The sequence below is a fragment of the Azolla caroliniana genome, unplaced genomic scaffold, assembly GCF_043228905.1.
Source record: "Azolla caroliniana isolate FFs.n. ecotype wild unplaced genomic scaffold, voAzoCaro1.0.p SCAF_1, whole genome shotgun sequence".
In the NCBI taxonomy this organism is placed as follows: domain Eukaryota; kingdom Viridiplantae; phylum Streptophyta; class Polypodiopsida; order Salviniales; family Salviniaceae; genus Azolla; species Azolla caroliniana.
Genome location: NW_028230436.1, coordinates 7355565 through 7380957, shown reverse-complemented (window position 1 = coordinate 7380957; position 25393 = coordinate 7355565). Strand labels below are relative to the sequence as shown.

Sequence of the window (25393 nt, the reverse complement as noted above, 5' to 3'; positions counted from 1 at the left end):
TATAGGCAACCAACACATTGCAGGCATTTTGCCACAACCAACGCCATTTTTCTTATAAAAAGGGAAGGACGATATGTGCCCATTACGTTATAATGTTTCTTTGCTCCTAGACCCTTGTTTCAATGCTAACCCACATTGAACACAATACTAATAAAAATTTGATTTCAATTAATCAAGTTTGTCATTACTATTAGAGAGTTCGTTGTCTGCTCTCACTCCCTTAATGCCTAATCTAGATAACCCCATAAATTAGCCAACCTTTCTCTTTTATAGCTACTTAACCAATTGGCCTAATGCTTATCCATGCCTTTACTTCCTTATGAAAGATGTCTCCCTTTTTGTAGTGTCCCCAATCTAACACAATCCTACCAATTTCTACCATTGATTCAACCATGTCACAACAATATTTTGGAAATGTTATTTGGATTGTTATTACAAATCATGACTAGACCTACAGTAACTCATTCATAAATTACATACCCTTTCATGACCTCTCTTTTTCTTTTGTAGATTTTATTCGCTTCTCAAAGTTTCATGTACTTTTTACCTTTCTTATGATAAATATTTTGGAGGAGTCACTTTATTGAGTTTAATACTATTGCACTTTTTCATGGGCTGAATAACTTTACTGCATGAATGACATAAAAAGTTTCATTCAAATAGGTTGTGTGATTAAAGTGTTCTAAAAGATTAAAATGGACAGAGCTGTCATTAATCAATTAATGAATTGTTAAGGAATGCAATTAGCCTTTAAATCATCAATGTTTACATATTCATGATTAAATCCTCAAGAATGAATCTTTATCTCATGAGTACTCATGCCTATCTCTTGAACGTACATGTATTTGTTAGACCATATTTGGATTAATGTTAGGAGGGACATGACTTATCCACATCTAAGTTTGGACAATGATTCAATCATCGAATCCACTTGGACATGACGGTGCACACTTACATGAATAACATACTTTCTAATTGGCATATTTTAGTCACAAAGTCACTAGAAAGGGAACATTGTTCTGCCGCTATAAACAAATTAAAACATTGAGACAAAGCATAAGTGAATAAATAAATAAAAACATTGATTAACAAAACATAAGTGAATAATAAGATAAAAAAAAGCAAAAAAGTGAATTCAGATGTTTTTAAGTTTGGGATTATGAAAGGAGGGAAAAGATCAAGTTAGATCTTCTTTATAAGATAGGCAAAGGATAAGATATTTTATTACTAAAGCAAACTCTATATGTGCTGACATAGATGTATGAGATTGATCAATCAGAATCTTCTTTGTAATTATTCATGTTTGCAATATCTATGTCCTCCCATTGCCCATTACCTAAACAAAATTGCAAACAACATTATCAGATATAAAATTAGGAAAAAACATGTTGTTTTACACAATCTTGTATAGACATTTCTTACCTTTCCTCAAAGTTAAAGCTAAAACTGATCCATTTTCAACCTAGGAAAAAGATTGACATAGATTAGTTGCTTAAGTAGAAGAAAGTACAAGTAAGTTGACTCTACTCAATATGAATAATATGGAAGCTATGATGGAAATCAAAATCAAAACATCATGTTGAATATAACAACATAATAACTTTATCATCTTTATCTCCATTCTATAGGGAATAATGCATGTCTCTAACGTTACTTCATCTTCAATTGTTCATTAGCATGTTCGTAGTAAATGTGCCAATTGCATGCGTATAACAAATATTGTGAAAAGAGCAACGCTTAAAGTATGTTTCAAAGATAGTCATTGACAACAACATTCATAACTTAGATTGGGATCATACACCTATTCCAACTATGAATAATTCAATAATGATCCTCAAAGTGTGTTTTAAAGGTAGTAATTGACAACAATATCCGTAACTTAGATTAGAGTTATACACCTATTCCAACTACATTAGGGTCATTTAGACATGATCCTTGATGGGGGCAAATATGAATAACTACAACTATTCAATTTCCCTTAGGCTTTGTTTTGAAGAGTTTAAAACATCCAAGAAAGTTGACAAACCCTTGTATAAGAGAGGAGGCCAAAGGTATGTCAATATATCATAATATTGGGTCCTACTTGAATAAATTGGGTTTTGATGTCTACATGGCCATTACTTTCAATAAGCATGAACATTTACTATCTATAATTCTCCTTAGTGTCACACCCAAATAGAGTTTGGCCATTGAAGTATATAACATACGTTCAAATACCAAGTTTATAAAAGAAGACATGAACCATATCTAGTCATTAAGGTTGCAGGCACGGTCCTAATGACAATTCATATTGAGTTTATTTGAGAGAATGAAGACATTTTACCAAAACCAAAACCATAAAAAATTGTAGCAATAAACACTAGTTCTATTGATCAAAATAATGAGGTTTAATGTGATGAGAATGGGGCCACATTTAGATTATTACGGTAATGTGAGCTTTTGATACAAAGAGGTCATTAGATTGAATCATTAGAAAAGTCTCGTGTCCTATATTTACAAAGCTATGTAAGTCTACTTTCTAAAGAGAATTTTCCTTTGAGTTTTGTATATCCCAAACATGCTTTGTTACAAGCTTGCAATTTATTAGGATAAAAACATGATACTTCTCATTCAAGCTTTGTATCCTCAACATAGTAGGGAACCTTCTAATTAATATTGCACTTATTAAGAGAGTATCATCATAAAACTACATTTTGTACGATATCACAAAGCATAAATATAATATTAAATGATGGTAAAATACCTGTTGATGAGATAACATGCATGCATCGACAAGAACATGATGCGAGTCTAATAGTATGAGTCGTTGATCTCCAATAGCATAATGTGTGAGTGCATGAAGTTTGGACTTGACGTCTTGCACCTTGTCAAAGGGATTGCAACGTATAAAGTATGTGGTCTTTTGTCTCTTGACTCGAACATACATAGCCTGGCATACATAGAAGTTCAGATAATGATCATTGCAATGGGAGCATATAGTAAGCACGACCATGATTTCTAGCCATACTCACCATACTACCAAATTTTCTTGTAAATCACTTCAAGAGCTACAAATCGTCAGCGACCCTTTACCTTAGCTCCTATATGATAATCTCGTCTTTTATAGCCAATATGTGATAAGTTCCAATCACTCCCTATCAATCAACTGTACCTTATAGGCCCCATCAAAAAGTGAAAAATAAATCTAAGATACCTTGGTACAAAGTCATAAATTATATATGTATCTTATTTCAAACAATTTAGCATAAGCTTATACAACTTAATGACGTTGTAAACTTCGCTTTATTTACTTGAAATCCAAAATAAAAATGAAACTGAATCAAAACGACAATGTATTATTTCTGGTGGCATTGTATTTTATTGTAATGAGAAGGGGTAACAATGATGGTAGCTCCCAGAACATTGGAATTTTATTTGAACATTCCATTCTAACAAGTGATCAAAACATCAATTAACAAAACCTAACTCAATAAACAAATATAAATAATAAAGTAAGAAAACATAAAGCGAATTTAGACGTGTTAACGTAAACTACACTTGTGGCTACATCGATATACGAGATTGATAACTTAGAATCTTCTTTTTAATAAATCATGTTCGCGATATCAATGTCCTCTCATTGCCAATTACCTAAACAAAATTGCAAGCAATATTATCAAACATCCCATTCTAACCTTACGCTTTATGTGATGATGATTATTGTTCTCCACATTAATGTAAGGTTCATGGATTTTTTGGAATAAAATAAAATAAAATGTAAGGTTCATGGAAAAGCTTTTTTCTAAACCAATAGAAAATACTTGTTTTTCCAATTCTTTCTTGTTTGATTATACAAGATGTATTGTTTTGTTGTGCTTCTATAAATAAAGAATAATATAGATAGGAAAATGAAAGATAACTCGAAATAATGATAAAACATGGAGGGAATAATACATATATCACACATGTACATCTTGTATGTGGTAACTACTGATAAGATCGAACCGTGGGAAGGATATATGTTGAAGTGGATGTACATATATTGGATGTATGAGCTCTATATTATATTCAATTCATACAATACCCTTTACAGAAAACAAGAGGTAGTCTAGCCATCTCCGTCCACCATTCAAAGGGGGCACATGCTATATGTATGTTCCACTTTAACATTTTTTGAGGTCACTAATATTATTTTTGTTTAGAAGAAAAAGCTAGAGAAATATTGAGAAATAGAGGATGTGGGAAGGTGTGCAAATGAAGTATTATGGTTGCAACTGATAAGATCAAACCAAAAAGGAAATATAATGAATATATCTTCAAATTTAACATTATACATATAGTGATTGTGTGATATTGTCCATTCCCTTATTGTATGGTATTCAATTAATGCAAGAGAGAGAGAGAGAGAAAGAGAGGAGGGGGGGATTGTTTTATGTCGACACAAGATCAAACGTAGCATATGAGTCAAAGCATGTACTAATGTGTGTGCCGTGTATCTAAAACAAAAAAAATGACAAATCATATATAAAAGGTAAAGATAATCAAAAGAGACTTTAGAGTTAGTGGTAATGAGAGTGTATGCTCCAAGTATCTAGAACAAAAGATAATGACAAGATACAAAAGGTAAGGAATCTAAATAATAAGACTAGCAAGATGGAGATGGGAGCTCTAAAGCTAGACCATTGCATGCATTCTATGTGTGTGAAGTATACAACTATGAAATGTAGTATGTAGTTTGTCTATCTGAAAATGTTTGCCAACGATAAACAATCCACACATTATTGTGCTGATCTCACATGTTCCGAACAAAAAACTAATCCGTTTTCTGTCCGACCATTCTAACATTCGCACAATTTCTTTTGTTGCTTTGTTGTGAATGTAGTGATGGGGATTTCTTTATATCATTAAAATTGAAGTTACTAGAGTAGCCATGAGGGATCATGTGTTTAGGAATTGGAAAAAACCATTTTATTTCATCAAGTCAGTACTCATGTAATTCAAATGAGATCGCATCTATTAAAAAAGAATTAATAATATAAGGGTTATATAGAAAATATTTTCAAAGACATCTGAAAAGAGTCAATAGAATGGCTTCTTTACTATAGATGTCCTTTAAAGTACTTGACCAAGAATATATAAATATTCTAACGCATAATGTATAAAGTTCACATGGTTGTCTCTCTCTCATAGGCCATATTTGATCTTCAAGCATGATAATATATTCTCTTTGTCAATCTATCGAGCTCCTCGTGATATTCATACACTTCAAAAAGACAATCTAAAGAATCTTCAAGGAGATATAATATGGAGACTAATGCTTTTAAAGTAATATTATAATCAAGAAAATAGGTACCGAACTTATCTATAGTCTCTCTCTAGTTGGGCTTATCTCTATTTTCCATCTGATCATAGTATGTATAGGTAAAAGCAACTCATAACAAGTAACTTGGATGCTCTTCAATTTTATAAAATAATAGAAATTGCTTAATTTTTTGGAATTACCCATTCACCACTAATATTTTCAAATCTAATAGACTTTTACATAATTAATACTCTATAAACGCTTCTTAGGGTTGATTCATGGTTTATTAATCATAAATAGGAAATATTTAGGACAAAACACACATTTAGTGGTCGACCAATTTGTTGATGGTGAATTTCCTTTTACAACAAACCTTATTTATATGGATAACAAACATAGGGAGATGATTGCAATATAGTACACTGTACGATGACATAATAAGAGGGGTGATAACTCGAGTCCCATACTTAAGAGACAAGCTAGAATCTTGAGCTCACATTTGTATGCCTCATTCATACATATACACTTTGTATAATTCGAAGAATGAATACCATTTCTTAGGAAGGAGACACACATCAAGAGAATCTATGAAATTAGGAATACTTCAGGGAATGAATATAATTTCTTATGAATGAGACGCACATCAAGAAAATCTATGACATAATAAGAGCGGTGATAACTTCAATGAAATACCTAAGAGACAACCAGAAGCTTGAGCCCATATTTGTATGCATCATTCATATATATACACTTTCTTAGGAAAATCTATGAAATTAGGTCCTATGGGTTATTATTGGCCTCTCTATAAACACTAAAAAATGTCCATCTATCTAATATGAAAACAATAATTAAGGTGTTAACTTCATTTTAGCTATAAAAGAACATGGGAGAATTGAAAGAGTGACTTTGTAATCATTATTAGTTCTATTTTCTTTTGGTAGTAGTAACATAACAAAGAAATATTAATTTTGTTGATCAATATTTAGATTAACAAGTTGTAGAGATCACCAAGCTCTTCTATGCATGGTTTTAAGGTTTAGGCTACAAGGTTCAAGAAAATGAAGATGATAATACCTCATAAACTAAATCAAAGGACAATGTGATTTAGGTGGAAGATATAACTCAAGAATAAGAAGTTCAAGATTGTTTTGAGGTAATAATACAGAGAATGTTGAATAACACAGGTTCAAGAGCACGAAGAAGTTCATGATTGTTTTGAATAAAACTCCACAAAGAAGTTCATGAGGTAACTAGGGACGCGAGAGAAGAAACTTGATAGTCACTTTTACATAAGGGAAAATATTTTGCACTATCCAAAAAATTGATGGATAACCACCAACTTTCCATGAAGCTACAAAGAGAAAGGGCTTTCTTTTGATGGCAACAATGCATGGAGAAATTAAAGCTCTCCATAAAAATACGACATGAGATATTGTTCCACTATCACAAGGAAGAAAAGCCATAGGGAACAAAGGTGTATGCAAGAGCTAAAAAATAGGGATATGCTAAAAACCAGATGGTATTTGCTTCAATGAAACATTTCCTCATGTTGTTTGAAATGCTGGTGTAACGTATAATACATTTGAAGTACAGACTTCCAATAGTTTGATGTGAAATTTATAAATGATCAAATACCGTTGTAATTTTGATTTGATTTGAATGTTTTTACAGATTGTCGAAGAGAATTTAGTTTAGCATTGTTGAGTAGGCAATGTGTTTAGAATTTTGTCTAGCAATAACCTTTCTCAACGAGCTTTTTTAGTGCCTAATTATCAAATAGTGAATCAAGAATTTAATGTTTGTTTTCTCTTTTTACCATCCTTATAAACCATTGCAATACATAAGTTTTATTTTGTCTCTCTTGGGTGGCCTTCCATATCCAATATATTCAAATGGTTGTTCTGGGCATGAACACACTACATATACACAAACACATGGGCCTAGGCCTAGTGATCACAGCATCCCCCATTTTCACATCCTTTGGTGTGTTGTGTAGAGATGGTGGCTGGGCAAGAATCCTTCAAAATATTTGCTTGAACTCCTTCATTACCATGGCTTCCGCACCCATTTGCCTCACCTAATTGAATGTGACTGCACCCATATCCTCTTTCCTCATCATCACTTCCTCTACACCTCCCTTGTAATGATGTCTCACTTAATTCATTATTTCTGACACAGCTTGCTTGCAGATTTATCAATCCACATGACGCTTCATCCCCAGAAGATATAAAGCCGCACGTTGTTGACACATTATGAGCATTGGAATCCCAGTTTTTCGTCGATGGGTTGAAGTTTTCCTTGTGATCGTATCGATCAACTGATCCATGGATTGAGCTTCTACAACAAGCTTTTCCGCCAGACTTATCCTTCCCATTGGATACGCATCCATGGTCATGGAAAACCAAAGCTGATTCACTATTATCATGAATAAGGAAATCTGCATCCTTGTAGTGCGTTTGATCCTTCAATGACGTGATATCACAGCATTCAGCAGAAGCAGCATGATTAGAACTAGTGTTTGCAGTCCCATTCAACTGATGACATATTTCTTCATGGTTGTGATCATGATGATTATGGTTCTTATGTTTTTTACTACTACATTGTTTTTTCGTGGCTTTCTTCTGACAACATTTAGGTTGGATTTTCGTACATTTTTCAGTCTCACCTGTCTTTCTGCAACAGGAGTCATGTTCGAATGGAGAGCCTCCTGCTACTTCATGACAATTCTTGTCACATGACAAACCATCCCGGGAGCCAACCCTCCTCCTGACTCCACTGTGTATACTCTCACAACATGATTTCTCAAAGCAGTAATTGGCTTCCAAATCTATTTGATTGGCGTCTGTGTGGCTTCTTTCACTGCTCATGCATGCTATCCCTTCCCCATTGTGAGCCGAAGTATTTACATTTTTTGAGCAGCAATTATTAGTGTGGCATTCCTTATTGTGATGCTTATGACCGATCAGAGATCCATCTCTCTTCATTTCCAATAATAATATACTATTGAAGATCACTACTAAACAAGTACCTACATCAGCAAGAACTGCCACCCAAAGATATGCATATCCTACCAGCGAAAGAACCAAAACTATGATCTTGGTAGTAATCGATAATATGATGTTTTGTTGGATCTTGCCTCGAGCTTTTCTAGCAAGCTTAACAGCAATACTGAGCTTTCTTAGATCATTTGTCATCAATGCAATATCTGCTGTTTCCATAGCGATTGCAGTCCCAGCAACACCCATGGCAATACCCACATCGGCAGCAGCTAATGCTGGTGCGTCATTTATACCATCACCTACCATACCTGTCCTACCTATTGCTTTCAATTCTTGAATCACTTTGACTTTTTGTTCGGGAAGACACCGTGCATGTACATCAATTTCTCCGAGCTGAAATGTTTTAGTACATCACATTTATCATACAAAGGGAAGAGACGGTTATATTCATCATCTGTAAACTTCAACGTTTTTAGATTTACCTTCCCATGTACAACACTAGCTGCAGCCTCGCTGTCTCCAGTAAGCATTGCTATCCGGATGCCTAGATTCTGTTTTATATATACAAATGATTTCATATTAGGTACACTACGACGGTATGATTGCTTCTCACTTTTCTCTTCAAGACATTCCTTTAAACTTCAAGCAAAGCCCTACATAAACTGCAGTACCAACAAACCTAAAAAGCTAGAAGGATTCAAATCGTCCACAACGTTTACCCTTGATTCCTCATCCAAATTAACACTTTACAGAATGGCCAAGAGTCATACCCTGATGCTTTTTAACGCTTCAACTGCTTCTATTCGAAGCTGGTCCCCTGCACCGAGGATTAGATGAGGTACACCATCGACACTAACCCAGGAGATTGTCAGACCCTGGATTCTCCAGCTATCCAGAAGAGAAGAATTGCCAATCTCAGCTATACAAAAACCCAAAAAAGAAAGAGAGAAAGTATCATATTCGGTATTATTTTATGACAGTGGGTGACTTATGAGAACACATGAGGCAGATATATTTAACAACCTTCCGTCCATCGTAGTCTGTCAGCCAAACGCTCGTTCCCAATGCAAATTTCATGGCCATCCACTTTACCACCCACACCCTCTCCTACTAGTATTGTAAAATCAATGACATCACCATTTGGTTCAGCTCCATGCAGCCTTGCGTAGTCTACTATAGCAGAGGCCATGGGATGGCTTGATTTGCTTTCGATAGATGAAACCCTAGGAAGCATGTAGAACCTAATATTAGCTCGATATTGGGAAGCTTCCAAATACCTTCATATTGGATAGCTAATATTTACCAGTGCAAGAGTGTCTGTGTATCCACTTTTTCTGTCAATGGTTGCATTTCCACCACTTGGAAAATGCCTTCGGTTAGAGTGCCAGTCTTGTCCATCGCGAGGACTTTGATTTTGCCAAGAGCCTCCAAATGTTTTCCGCCCTTAATAATAAGCCCTGCCCGGGCCGCTTGTGCAATCGCACATGTGGTTGCAATAGGTGTAGAGATTACCAAAGCACAAGGACAAGCAACCACCAGAAGAACAAGTGCCAAATACAACCAATGACTTACGTTATGTGCATGGGCAATCACTGGAATAACTGCAACAGCTACAGCAACAATCACTACAGCTGCACAAATGCAGAGAAGTAATAAGAAATGGGAAAAATATATCCTATTAGGCTCTTAGACGCTTAACACCAGAAATTAAACGGTGCAATCATGTTTTGATAGAGAGATAATAAAACTAGGTGATACATTCAAATCCTTGCACACGGACATATTTACCTGGGGTGTAAATTTTGGCACACTTCTCTACTAGCTGCTCCATGTGAGATCTTTGAGTTTGAGCATCTTCCACTAGTCTTATCATCCTTGCTACCGCAGAGTCTTCAGCCAAAGCCGATGTTTCAATGCATATGAATCCTGAAAAGCAGCACAATAATCTCAAAACTACAAAACAAAACAGCAGTCATTTTGTGAAAACTGTTTAATGTCAGATCAACGTGGAAGGCAATAAATTGTCTCAAACATACGCACACAGAAAGTGAGGTATATCATATTCATGGTATTTTCAAAATAAGTCCAGGATTGATATAATTTCAGAAATCGTCAGGAATACCAGATTATTGCAAACATTATGTACCTGTGATATTGATTGTGCCTGCCCAAACTCGTTCTCCAATCTCTTTCTCTATGGGAAATGATTCACCAGTTAAACTGCTCTCATCAACTGCACTGCTCCCTGAGGCAATGATACCATCAATCGGTATTGATTCTCCTGCTTTGACGCAAATCCTTGTCCCAACTTTGACCTCTGCTACGGGAACCCTTAGCCCACTGTCAGCAAGAACTGCATCCTGAGGAGCCAAGCTTGCCACCGAAGATATTGCTAGCCGGGCCTGTGATCAATTCATGTTCAATGATGGATATGACATCAGTATGGTGTCTTATTTGAAAAAGGTCTTAATGTTGAACATTAGACCCTTTATTTATGCGGGAATGTGGTCCCTTCCCTATGTAAGAAAACGGTTAATGAGACAACAGAGTATATGCATGCCCTATCCCTAAATCTTAATTCTAGCAATTGTCTAAAACTTCATGTGTCTGTATTGTCAATGATCCAACCGAATATGGTGCATACCTTATCACTAGACCTTGATTCTAGCCATTCTGCAAATGTAAAAAGAAACACAATCGCACCCGCTTCTAGGTAATCTCCAAGAGCAACGGCACCAATCACTGGGTTCATCGAAAAATCATTACTATATGAGTCTTCAATAATGAGATATTTAAGGTGTAATATCTTACTAACATAGGAGAAACATTGCTTGCCTGCTATGATCATCAGAATGTTTATATCTAGTATACATCGTCGCAAAGATACGAAACACTTCACTAGTATAGGTGGTATGCCGATTGCTATGGCTCCTACGGCCAACCATTTCAGTGGATGATATATATAGGAGAAAAGTGCTATAGCTAATAATAGTCCAGAAGCAATAGTATACGGTGATGGCCATTTGTGCCCAGCCTTCCACTCTCCAGACACATGAATGCTGGCTTCTAGCTGCGCACTATTCAATATTTTCACTGGTTTTCATAGAAAAAACAATGTTATTAATAAATCAATCAGATCCAGACTAAACATGAGAAACACCACAATATTCCTAAAATTTTGGGTATTTACCAGAGCACCTCTAAGTACTTAAAATAAACAGAATACTCCCCTCTAGTACAGAAATACTACATCCGAGGGATATTCTGGTAGTTTTTTTAAACTTAAGAGGTAGTCTGATAAATTGCCAAAATGTGAGGGGTAACTTAGTGTTTTAGCATATTATAATCAATTATAGCAATTTTAAGCAAAAAAGTTAAGAGAACTGATACCTAGTCTCAAAGGTGGCACTGTTATTGTGTCATGATGCACTGTCACTGTCTTTGTTGCAACATTCACAGAGACTTCTTGAACTCCAGGTACAGGTTCAAGAAGCTTCTTTACTAGAGGAGCTTCTGCGGGACAACAAATCCCTAGCACATCTATGACGGTTTTTGTCAATTTTATTGGTTCAACCCTATGATCTATGGGTATCATAATTTGTTCTTCTTCTAATAGAGGTTTTACTACATCAGACAACTCTACAATTTCAGGATCAGAACTACAATGTAAGCACTTCACAAAGGCAGCTGCAGAGGTCCTATGTATTAAACCATCTATATTAGTACTGTTATTGTGGGGACACTGGTATTGAAACAAATCAAAGAAACGTTTTGAACATTTTCCTGATCTTCCTTGTGATTCTCCAACTTTTACAAGGCGTCCGTGCTCATGAGATTCACCATCACTTAAATGTCCATGGCTCAACATAAAGGAACCATCACTCATGGGCATTAAACAATCTAAATGATCTCTATGGAGAATTTGCTCGTGATCACACCCTTCCCCATGCACATGATGACCATCCTCTCTGTGTTCATGATGTTTATCAATGCCATCTGATAGAGCTTTCATGCAAGAACTTGAGAAATCGAATGGGAAAGGAAGAGAACATCCTGATCCATCCATACACTACATCATCAAAAGAAGATGGAAGAGAAACCAGTTAATGAGACAAATAAGAAAATTGCGTGCTGTATAAGAGACTTTACATGTCCCACAAACTATCTCTCATTCAAATATGTAAACATGGTGTGCGGTAAAGCTTGTGTTTTACAGCATCTCACTGTTGTGAATTGATTTCTTAAGAAAGGTTTTCAATATCAGTGTTCGTTAGCAAAACCCTTCTTAATGTTAGACTTTTGAAACCATACACACGTTGACATTTTTTCTTTTCTTCCAACGAGGCTAAAAGTTGGAAACGATAGTGCTGCCTTTCAAAAAGTGGCTCTAATATTAAAGAATAAAGCTAATTCTTCTATGACACGCTCAATAATAATATTTTATGTGCTATTTATTGCAAAATAGTCCAAAAGAATAGTGAACATGATCATGAAAGTGAACAAAACTAATTCATCTGTAATAATAATACACTTTGAACTGTGGCGCGTAATGTTGTTACCTCTTCCAAAAGAATGTCTTCTACCAAGTCCCCATTGTGAACATGAGCATGAACGTGATCCACCTCCCTAAGACAACACTGCTCATTCGTAGGATTCCATTTGGTGCTACTATGGTCAGTGAAGCAGAGCTCAAGTTCCTTCTCTGAATTGGATGACAGTGATGGAACGAGGACATATGAAAACTTGTTACCTTGACGGATAAGTAAATGATTAGCTTCTTTGTGCCTGAATGCTAATCCGTGATCCTGCAGAAACACATTTATATATAGAATCATGTCTTGCTCAAATAGCTTATAGAACGTACGAGAAAATATACATTCAAAGTGGGACCTAGAAAGGAAACGAGCAGTGGGGTTCATGCAAAGGCTCACATAGATGATATCTTCTATCTACCTTGCCTCCCCATTCTAACTACCTACGATGACCTCGAAAATTGTGTTGCAATGGCAACCAAGAAATGACATATGTCACCAGTATTTACGTTCCTAAACCTTCCTCACGGCATGAGGGTTGCCAAATATAGTGCAAGTTAATTTGCTGTCGCTTCATGAAAGATTAGCCAAGTTACTTTTCTAGATCATTTAAGCAAAAAGTTAAATCATATGGTTGTTGACACAAACTTTGAGGCCTTCCTAAACTACAATAGGATTAACCATATGGTAACAAATCAACCTTCCGTACCTAACTTATGGTTTTGAAGCATATTTGAGCACATACACATTTGCCTGCATGACTTACCATTTAATTTGAACCTTACTGATCTATATATGTAAATTTGTCAGATATTCCACTAAACTTAGTAACTTTATGAGGCCTATTCAATTGGACACACACACACACACACAGAAAACCTTTGTTGTCAGCTATACGTATTTTAACCCCAATTCAGATACATCGACAATACCTTTCCAACTCATCTAAGCATATCCGTGTATATACGTATATATACATATATATATATATACATACATACATACATATATATAATATACTGGTCAGAGCTGTCAAAGATACTTAATAGTTTATTCCCATTACTAATTTTCCAAAACACATACACCTGCTTGGATAGATGAGTTTACCTATATAATATGTAGGCAATATATTTATAGCAAACAATGAACAACTTACAATCGTTTTTGCAATTTTGGGACAGATCTTGTTTGTGAGAATATTATTACATTGAAATCTCAAGAACGATGTTTTTGGAAACAGGCATTTACCTTACTTTGTTAAATTAAAATATTTCAACAGAGATAAACATAACGGAGGATATGGGATTAACTATTCGCATTCATCAATTAGAACCTTCACAGAGCATTTAATTTACTATATAAATCCAGGAAACATCGTTTCATGCAGCTATGTTTTGGAGGACAGATATTTTGATTAGGGAGTGCGATCAAGGGAGACATTTTGATAGAAGACTATGCGATTATATCCCACTCCACAACAGTATTTTGAAAAACAATCATTTTGATACGAAATTAGTATATGCAATCAAGGGAGACGTTTTAGTAAGGAACTATGTAGTTAGCTGCATCCACCGTTATTCTATATTGGAAAATAGATATTTTCACAGGAAATTCGAAGAAAAGGATGATGTAACGAACAGTGCGAGAGGAAGAGCGCATAATTGCTGAAACTAATGAAGTTGGCGAAATAAGTCAAACTGCGCAAGACGGCGGTCTAGTATTGATAAAATGATGGAGAAGAAAAAGAAAACGGAATTATGCTTTCAGAATGAGGCAGTAACGCAGTGAAATGAGAAAAGAAATACATAATGAAGAAGACGGGTGAAGAAGAAGAAAATCGCACATGAAAAGCCTGTGCAATGGTGCAGGTGTTTACTAGCTGCGGTATTGACGAAATGAGAGAAACGGGATGAAGTAGACTGAAAAGAGAGGAAATGGTGCAGGTAACTTTCTAAGAGTATGAGATGAAAGCATGGAATAAAGTCAGTAAAGAAGAAGAAGAAGATGGCAATGGTGAAAGTGATGGTAGGGTCGGTGACTGACGATAGTGATAATCTTAAAGATGATGAGATCGTGGCTAATGAAAAGATGACCATGATAACCACCATGAATACGGTGACGATAATCATGATAACGGTGAAGAAGAAGAAGATTCAGGTGATGATAATGAGAATGATAATGGCAAAGAAGAAGAAGATTACGATGTTTCCTGGTGTTAGTGAAACAAGAGGAAAGAAGAAGAACAATAAGATTGGTGGTTACCTGGAGAGATTTCTCCATCATTTCCTTTGATTGATAAGTTCTGCCGGATCGACGATGGAGGAAAGAAGGTTATGAGAGCAGACTTTAGCTCGAAATGAGGCTACATACATATAAACATGGACTATAATATATTACAATGGATGATTGATGGGATATATATTTGCAGATGGAGAGTCCTTCCTTCTCGTCTCTTCCTTCACTTCCAGCCTTATAGAGTTTGCCTACCTTCCTTCCTTCCCTGCGTTCTTCTAGGCCTCTCTCTCTCTCTCTCTCTCCTCCGTTCCTTCTTCTTCTTCTTCTTCTTCTTACCTCTTCTCTTCCGCTTCCTGGCGTTTTTTCTCTTCTTCTCTTCTGCGTTTCAAAAAGAAACACAGCAGGAAATCAGAAGAAGAACAGGCACGACATAAGCATGTCCACCAAAGTAGTCCTTCTTCTTGGTGCTACCGCTTCTTTATTTGCGTTTTGCGTTCTGCGTTCTCGTTGTAATACAAATACCAGCGCGCGCTCACACTGCACACACACACACACACACACACACGATGGATTTGTCTGTCTATCTATTTATGTATGTATTGCATGTAAGTAAGTAAGTATTTATAGGCGCGAAGCCATTGACTATGCAAGCCATCCTCATACATACATACATACATACATCCTGATACACACATACAATACATACATACATACACACATACATCCTGATACATACATACCTCCCGATATATGTATACTGAAGACTAATCTTGAGAACACCCAATGACTTGACTGTATCCCAATTGCCACTAACTCACACACGTTACATACATTCATAATTACATTACATATTACATATATCATGCATGCATAAATATATGTACATTATGTATATAGTATCTGTGTGTGTGTGTGTGTGTGCTTGCGCACCCCCCACCATGAGAATAATACATAAGTTGGAAAGACAGGTAAAGGAGCATTGACTTTGATTAAACACACATAAATATGTAATGATCCGGGTAATGCCCGTCTCTATTAAATTTATTAAACCCTCCCCCCCCCCCCCTTCGGTTAGGTTTCCCATGCAAAGTGCTCCGCAACTAAAATAAATACAACTCGACATACGTAGGAATGGAATTAGCATTGGGATTTGGGGCCCTACAATTCTACATAATACAGATAGATCGATTACGAAATGTAAGATACTTTTCTAGAGGTATATTGGTTTCTTTTCTTATTCCAATTTTCTTTTTTCTTTTTCTTGTTTTTTATCCCAAAAATAAAACTTCTTCTATTAGTAATAAAAATTTACAGCTGAGAATGTTATATACAAATCCTAGAAATGACTTAATAGTTCCATCTTATGTGGAAGCCCACTGACTCAAGAGAGGGAGAGGACGACCAGACCATTGTTGGATGAAGGTTAATCATTGACTTTCGGCTCCATCAGATCCGCCCATGATGTCGTCGTATTCTAATTTTCTTTTAGTTTGGTGTCTTCAATCTGTTAATTCTATCGATGTATGTATGCACATGCACATAATTATAATAACATTAATAATAATGATGATGATTGTTATTCGTAAAAAGATAGTCGCCATATTCGCCTCCCCCCACGCAAACCACCTCCCCTTTCCTTTTCCTTCTTGCCCAATTGCATTCACAAGAAGAAAATAATGGATAGGTGTATTATGTGCATACCTCACCCCACCAATTTGTCTTTGTATTTTGTGTTTTGCATTTGTCTATGTTCCCTTACTTGAATTTTGTTCTATACCATTATCTTTGTATATGTAACATCTTTAGCTGTATCCCATATCTCATATATGATATCTTGTATCCTATTATCCTTTTCTATTTCTGTTTTCGTTTACCTTTGAATGATCCTTTCCATCATACTTATGTATTTTTATCTCCACTTAATTTTTGTACTTTATTATATTTATTTGTATGTATTTTGTATGTTTTGGTATTTGTTTGTTTGTTTTCATATGTTTATTTAAATATTTGTATAATTTTATGTTTCGTGCTTGGTCTTTTCATTTTGCATTTGTTGTTTTGGACCGTCTCACATGGGTGTGTATTTGCTTTTAAGAATATAAAATATCCGTTGCTTGACATGCTATGGGAAGCCTTTATGTTTCTAACCATCTTCCATGGTTCGGTTCGGTTCGAGAGTATTGTATGAAACTTAAATCGAATTGAACCTCGAAACCATTTAAACCGAATCATTACAAAAAATTAAACTCAAACCAAACGGTTTTAGAGATTTCCAAATTGTTAAACCGTTAAAACCATCGTTTTGCAGTTCGGTTTCGGTTTCAAAGTTAGGTCAAATTTCAAAATTTACACTTTTTTATTTTAAAAATTTAAAGTTTTTTCTTAAAATATCAAATTTAGGCTTTGGAGTTTCAAAAAAATAATTAAGAAAATTTTCAATTTTCAATCCTAAATCGTCAAACCATTTGAACCACGGTTTTTTTTTCCAAAAAAAGATACTACATTAGTATTAGAAAACGCCATAAGGCTATACATACAAGATATACCACAGATCCCCTGTATTTTTCTAAATTCTAACCATCGGCTTAAATAAATACTTTGGTGCTGAGTAAAACCACTCCACCTTATCAACAAGCCGTCTATAAAATATACCTATGTCCCAGATGACATAAAACTCCAAACGTGTAAGCTCCGCTTGGTGCGTATTACCTTTTATACTATCCAACAACCCTCTAAGATTATGCACAAACTCTATCCAAATTTTCGAAATTATTTGGGAAGATCTTTCAGTAACCACAATTTCAAACCGTTATGCCGATAAAGGCTCAAACCAAACCAAACCGTTTTAATCATTAAGTGGTTCGGTTTGGTTCAAACCGTTGCCGATTGCTATGCTTCACTACAATTTAAAATATGTGTTTGTGCTACTACCAAGATTTTAGTTGTGCTTGATTTCATAAATTGAGATATGCACGTAAGTATCGTCTCCCACTTACAACCTTCAAAAGCTTATTTAAAAAAGAACATGTATTGGGACGTATTCCTTGACATCATAGATCCTTCATCCTTTGAATGTCCTAGGACTTTTGACATAGTGGTCCCATTCATTCCTTGTAGTCCTTGGTGCATCACATTTACTACTGAATGTAAATGAGTTTGTTAGGCAACTTGATATTCAAAGTGCAATAGGCAACTTGACATGCAAAGAGCAATAGGCAATTTGACATGCAAAGAGCGATAGGCAACTTGATATCATCATTTCTTTTATCATTAGAATTTTCAAGTATTGTAATATAATACTCCATTAATTTATTCTCATCATCATCATCATCCGCTCCCGAGAAAGATGTGATGCATGTGTGAGAGATTGAGTGGAGAGAGGTTGTGTGTCCCTTATTGCTTAGCCTAATAGTTAGGATATTGAGCTCCAAGATAGCATTATGATATCCTCAACTCAACATCCCTTGGAGGACTCCAAGGAGACGTAATGTGTCTCTGTGAGTATTTGGTTAGACATGCATAATACTACTTACGAAAACACCACCAACATGCTGAAAATTGAGTGATATCAAGAAAGTAAAGTCAATAGCAAACAATTAGTCTTTCTCGTGGATGTTTCTCAGTATTTCTTCCTTTGGCCAATGTGTCATAGTACTCAACTACGATATGATACTCTAATTTTTTGACGACTATATGCCAAAGTGATTTGATTACATTTATTTGGACTCAAAAGTAAGAACAACAATTTTAACATAATAAATATAGGGATGCTTGTTGCGAGTGTCCAAGGAACCAATAATGTTAAGAGGGCAAACATTACAGAGGTAAGTAGGCTAGGTGTTGGGGGATAAAAGTGGACAATGCTAAGAGAGAATGAAGTGCCAAACCGACCTATGATAAGTGAAGATTTGTCACAAACAACAAATGATCTAGAGATAATGTGTACCATAAGAAGGAAGGACGCAATGGTAGCATATTACAACTAACAAAGGATCTAGAGTTAGGGGTGTGCCGTAACTAGAAAGGAAGCAATGGTAGCATATCACAACCAACAAAGGATCTATAGTTACGATGTGCAATAACTAGAAAGGAGGCAATGATAGTGCATGGGTGGCTACTACAATAGACTTTTCGGCATTTCCCAAGACACGTCAATAAATTTACTAAACAATTGACTGACTAGAATATCACCATTGAGTGAATGTGGACACGTCGATAAAAAAGAAAGTCTTTAGTAAAAGAAGATTGATGTCCATGAACCACAAGCTGCCTACATTTGGTGATGTTAAGGTGATAGAAGGACCCTAATTTGAACATGAACAAGTTCTCCCATTACTAGAAGGTGGGTGTACCAAGGGTGTTACTTATTCATAGTCAACTAATGAGCTCACTAAGAGAAAAGTAATCATGGTCTCTTTGAGTTCATTGTTGGTAAACAATGCTAAGTGCGATATCGCAACATCTTAGAGACAATAAGATTTGAGATGAGATGGTTTATGCTTTGTTTCTTAGGATAACAAGATGTTACCCCATATATTGGTAAGGAAATCATCGAGTCTATTGTTTCCAAAAGATGTTATATATTGAAGTTTACGGTTGAAACATTTCAGTGATAGGATAAGTTGAGATGACAAGCTTTATGCGTCGATTCCTAGGATTGCAACTACCACATATGTTGTTAAAGACTCCACACAAAGATGTAATATCAAGATTTAATAAGAGTATGGATAATTTATGTGTATCATACTTGAAATCAAGAATATATGCATGGTAGTCCCCAGAGTATGTGTACCAATAGAGCACAAAAGCAAGTTCTCATCCTTGTCAACATTAATACATTAAAATGGTACATGTTAGAAGCTCTTGTCATAATGTGACAATGAGGCCCAACCGCCCATGAGATTCTCATTTCAACTCTTTAGAAAATGATTTCCTACAATGAACTTCAAACCAAAGGATGAGGACCAACCAAGTTGAAATTCTTTCTAAGCATATAAATATCTCTACATGAAAAGGAAGGAAAGTTAAATTCAACAATTATATATACATCACTACTCCTATTGCACCGCACAAGCACAAATGCAAGTTCTCATCCTTGTTGACATTAATACATAAAAAGTGGTACGTGTTAGAAGCCGTGGTCAAATTGCAATTTGTGACAATGAGGCCCATGGGATTGTCATTTCAACTCTTTAGAAAATGATTTCCTACAATGAACTTCAAACCAAAGGATGAGGACGAACCAAGTTGAAATTCTTTCTAAGCATATAAATCTCTACTTGAAAAGGAGGAAAAGTTAGATTCAACAAAGTTTCATATATATACATCACTACTCCTATAGCACAACACAAAACCAAGTTCTCATCCTTGTTGACATTAATATATAAAAATGGCACACGTTAGAAGCTCTGGCCGAATTGCCACAATTGAGGCCCATGAGATTCTTATTTCAACTCTTTATAAAATGATTTCCTACAATGAACTTCAAACCAAAGGATGAGGACCAAGTAAGTTGAAATTCATTCTAAGCATATAAATTTCTACCTGAAAAGGAGGAAAAGTTAGATTAAACAAACTTCAGTCATATATATACATACATCACTACTCCTATAGCACCACAGAAGCGAAGCAATATTTCCACTTTTGGATGGGTTCACATAAAAAGGGGGATTTGTTGTGGCAAACTTTTTGACGTGGAAGATGAAGCACATGTACAATTGGAATGCTTATGATATGAACTCATTAGAGAACATTTTCTCTCACTTCTACAAGAAGAATGTGCTTTTGATAATGTTCAAGTACAAGGATACATAGAATTAGTCCAAGCTAGGGAAATTCCAAATTCACTAGGCTCATAGGCAACTTAGCACATAGCTTCGGTCTCTAAAACCTTTTTGGGATGATAAAATCCCTTAAATGTTTTGTCTTGGTCCCATGAATTGATTGTTCCCCTGTATTCAACATTAACAAATCTCATATCATATACATATAATACAATCTCTATTATCCAAATGTTTTGGAATAAACGATGCATCCATAACATTAAAGATAATAAATATGCAAAGTAACATAGACCCTTGCCAAAGAATCAAGTTGCATGAGGGAAAGATAATAAATATGCAAAGTAACATAGACCCTTGTCTACAAGTTGCATGATGGAACGTGGTGCGAGTCTCATCATATCCTAGAGGTCATCCTGTGCATGTATCTCACTCATACCATTCGGTACACCCCCTGATGGACTATGTACTGCTAATAAAACATGACTTCGTGTGAGTTGTAGCCTTTGGGCGAGCCAAAGATAAAAAAATACTAAAGTAGTATAAAAAAAAAGAATCAAAACATAAAATGATAATTTAGTATTACTTGCAAAGTAACATAGACCCTTCCCAAAGAATCAAAACATAAAATGATAATTTAGTATTAGAGAAAATCAAGTCTTGCCACTTAGGCTATGACTTTTAGATCTTCTAGTTTGACCTCTAATTTGAGGGTTTTTTCAATGTCCAAAACAAATCGGTAATGAACATCTGACTTGGCCAAGCGTTCCATCGCCACATTCACATTATCCATGGACACATTCTCGATCGTACACGTTATGTTCTTCTCCCCACAAAAATCAAGCATCTCTTGGGTCTCCTCCACACTTCCAATGCAACTCCCAGAAATCGATCTTCTCCCTAGTTATATACATATAACAAATCACTTAAAAATATCGAGCCTAACATTTATTAAGTTTATTAATTAATTTGGTTTAGCTCTATAATATTTGAAAGAAAATATTAAATCACCAAATATAAGAGGTCCCGGATGGATTTGCAATGGGAGTTGAGGAATTCCAACCAGCACCATTTTTCCATCGATCTTTAGCAAGCCCAAAAGAGGTTCGATCGGATGAGATGCAGAGACTGTGTCAATGATGTAGTCCAAGCTCCCCGAGGCTCCCTTACAAAGGATAAGATAATAAATCAACAGTCAAGCAAAGAGACTTATGAGACCTTTATGTATGCACACAAGTGTGTAGAGTGGAGAACAAAACATGCATGTAGCATGAACTACAAACTAAATCAAAGTGAGTGTTACATCGTGTTTCTCTTCGACAAACATTAAGGTATGTTAAAGGCAATTTCCCCATGGGGACAGATCCAAATGTTATCTATTGTGACTTTCTTACTAGGCCCAAATAAGGAGTCCCGGTATTTCCCAAATGTGGATCCTCTCCTACAACTAGACAAGAAAAAGTTCCCAGACCCAAACCTTTTTCATGGATTGATCTACACTAACCTTTAATTGCTGAGGATCTTTGCTCACAAGAAAGTGGTCGGCACCCAAGATCTCAAGAGCTTCTTTCTCTTTGTGGGGAGATGTGCTTATGATAGTCACTTCCAAACCAAATGCCTTTCCGAATTTCACTGCCATATGGCCCAAGCCGCCCAAGCCCACGACACCAAGCTTCGCTCCCTTGCGTGTCATTCCAAAGTGCTTCATTGGGCTATACACCGTGATTCCTGCACATAACAATGGTGCAGCCCCATCCAACGGTAGGTTGTCGGGAACTCTCAACAAGAACCTACCAAAAGGAGGTAACAGAAACCTAACTTTTATCCCCATCATTTTATCAAGGAAAGATCAATAACTTTTGCGATGATAGGAAGCTATGTGATCAAGTTTGTAAGTAAGGATGATTTAGAACTCCTTGTAGAACAAAAAAATTCTTAAAACAAAAAAAACAGTTAATGTTCATCTACATGAAAAGTTTAAATTACGGAATTCCAACAAAAAGGCAACATGAAGTATGCCACATTAGACATAAATTGTGTTTTTTTTTTTGACAAAAAGATACGCCCTGGTATTATAAAATCATAAGAAATACAAAAGTTGTGTTGGATATACCAACGGATTCCCTTGTACTCTCATCATGGCCGATTTGATGCCACATTAGACATAATTCTTAAACAAACAAAACAGTTAATGTTCATCTACATGATTGAATTCCAACAAAAAGGCAACATGGATTATGCCACATGAAGCCACATTATGGGATATGTATATAAACTTACTTGTGGTTGACCACTATCACATTGGAATAACCTCCATAAGTTGGGGAGCCATCCATGTCGACACTACCATAGGTCCACACGATTCTCTTGCAGAATTGTTCGACCTTATTGTCACATGCCTCACATTCCCCACATGAGCCAACCATGCATCCAACACCTACATGGTCCCCCACCTTGAAATCCTTTACATTTGCACCGACCTCGATAACGATGCCCACGATCTCATGCCTGCAATTACAGAAATATGTATATAATTTCAGAACTGTACTAGAAATATCTTAATGATCTGTCCTCAAATCCAAGATTTACAAGTAAGTAATCGATTGCTTTTACCCTGGGACGACCGGGTATTGGGATGCCCTCCATTCATTCTTAATTTGCGAGAGATCAGAGTGGCACATCCCACAATGAGTGATTTTCAATGTCACATCCTCAGCCCCTGTCGCCCTGGAATCAATTGATTAACTACACCATAATTCTTACTTATTCGTAAACAACAGTAATCACGATGCTTAATTATAATTGCCAACAACCCTTACATCCTTATCAATATGTAGTATCTGTGGTAAGGAATCAATTTTACTATTATCATACAACTCTAGTACGGTGGTCAATCTAATGTTTTGATTAATGAGCTGCAAATATGCAATTATCTATGGATTGTTAGTGATTGGTGATTGGTTACTGAATTTCGTAATTAATGCTTAGTGATTGTTTATTAGTGGCTAGTGATTACTAATTTAGTAGTTAAATGGTTAGAGATTAATAACTGGTGATAGTTCATAAGAGATTGTGAATATAGGCTTATGGCTTATAGGTTATCAGTCATGAATTACGGATTCATGACTGCTCATTAGACATTTGTTGATTAGTGATTGGGGATTGGGGATAAACCTGCGAGTAAAAGAGAAAGGGTAAAGGGTGCCAGAAGAATCGTTGGCAGCATATCCATGAGCTTCCATGTCTTCTTCTGTCCTCCTCTCTGTAATGTTTTTAATGATGAAACAGATCTAGATAGAATAGAATTAAGGAGCGGCTTTTGATCACTTTTTGTTTGATCTTGAGCCGAACTAGGTACACCCTCTGTATTTATAGCTAGCTTTCCATCCATAGAATACATTCATGCATGCATCAATTTATGCATGCATATTAAGCTTTTCTGGGAACGCAAAGAAATAAATCAAATCTATTTTATTTTATTTATTTTTGCTTTTTTATTTCTAAATAATGAAGAAAGCCAAGGCTTTTTATCCTATTAAATTATCCATATATTTACTTCTTTTGCTTTTTTTTTCTGTTTTCCATTTTTGGGTTGGGGAGGGGAGGGGCGTTTTGAAGGTCCTCTACACAAGCACAACACATATACCTGTGTCTGTGTGTGTGCGGCCTTGTACCATTTTCTTAAGACAATAGAACAGATTGAGAAACAAATAATCACATTCCATTATTACAAAGATAATGAGAATTGGCTTGCTCCTTCCGAGTGAGTACACTATTAGTTACTTGTCATCAATCGAAGGATATCATGTTTGATTTGCCCATGGTTAACTATCAATATCCAAACTTTTCTTGCAATCGAAGTATAAATAAGTTGCTTGTCATGAGCAATCTTGGCATACCAATATCTTACCAACTCTTGATGCAGTAAAGAATGGATATCAACAGTGTCAAACTCATTCTTACCTGTCAGACATGCCTTAAGCCATATTAACAGTGATGGACATTGACAACAACTTACATGCAAGACATACCTTCAGATTTCTGTGTTTCCCTATGTACAAATGTTCAACGTGCTGTGTGACCGAATAACGACGCAATAATGAATCATAATTCTCTGAATTTTACATGATAGAACTTGGAAGGCCGAGTTTGACACATTAAATCGAGAACCAATGTCAATTTATAGCCTAAGCTTTACATGTAGGGTTGATTCAGGGTAATGAGCCTTTTCAAGGATTTCTAGTTTATGATTGAATGCCCCTTAGTCAGAGTTCTAGAGGACTCTACACTTTATGCTTAACTGCCCCTCAGCCAGATCCCCAAAATATTAATAATTCACAATATTGAATGTCCCTTTGTCAAAATCCATGCTAGAAGAGGTGCCCCATATCTTCCAGAAGAATAACACTAAATGATTAATAGTCTGTCCCTCATGCTTCATCTTTCCTCAACCGTGCTTTACTCTCCATCCAAGGTCGAGTGTTTGACAGATGCACCATTCGCAATAATAGTCTGAGTTTTCTTTTTCATGCATGAGATAATTCCACAGATGTGTAGGAAATTCAC

At 35.8% G+C, this 25393-nt stretch overlaps 3 protein-coding genes across 3 annotated transcripts; all 3 read right to left on the bottom strand.

Annotated features, from left to right (window-relative positions):
• Window positions 1-1165: 1165 nt before the first annotated feature.
• LOC147868729 (uncharacterized) lies at window positions 1166-3165 on the bottom strand. Its single transcript, XM_087334192.1, has 4 exons — window positions 3012-3165; window positions 2744-2929; window positions 1423-1462; window positions 1166-1336 (listed from the first exon to the last, which is right to left on the bottom strand). Exons 1-4 carry the CDS (start codon window positions 3012-3014, stop codon window positions 1272-1274), a joined length of 294 nt encoding a protein of 97 aa, XP_087190318.1. The 5' UTR covers window positions 3015-3165; the 3' UTR covers window positions 1166-1271.
• Window positions 3166-6905: 3740 nt separating this feature from the next.
• LOC147868728 (cadmium/zinc-transporting ATPase HMA3-like) lies at window positions 6906-15545 on the bottom strand. The gene is made up of 12 exons (XM_087322903.1): window positions 15075-15545; window positions 12840-13085; window positions 11671-12349; window positions 11116-11373; window positions 10925-11022; window positions 10427-10682; window positions 10069-10206; window positions 9584-9911; window positions 9304-9503; window positions 9051-9199; window positions 8763-8831; window positions 6906-8673 (listed from the first exon to the last, which is right to left on the bottom strand). The coding sequence occupies exons 1-12, from the start codon at window positions 15093-15095 to the stop codon at window positions 7228-7230; spliced, it is 3888 nt and encodes a 1295-aa protein (XP_087179029.1). The 5' UTR covers window positions 15096-15545; the 3' UTR covers window positions 6906-7227.
• A 5897-nt stretch (window positions 15546-21442) lies between these two features.
• LOC147868727 (putative mannitol dehydrogenase) lies at window positions 21443-24085 on the bottom strand. The gene is made up of 6 exons (XM_087322892.1): window positions 24002-24085; window positions 23441-23554; window positions 23108-23335; window positions 22332-22617; window positions 21839-21992; window positions 21443-21727 (listed from the first exon to the last, which is right to left on the bottom strand). The coding sequence occupies exons 1-6, from the start codon at window positions 24067-24069 to the stop codon at window positions 21495-21497; spliced, it is 1083 nt and encodes a 360-aa protein (XP_087179018.1). The 5' UTR covers window positions 24070-24085; the 3' UTR covers window positions 21443-21494.
• Between the last annotated feature and the right edge of the window lie 1308 nt (window positions 24086-25393).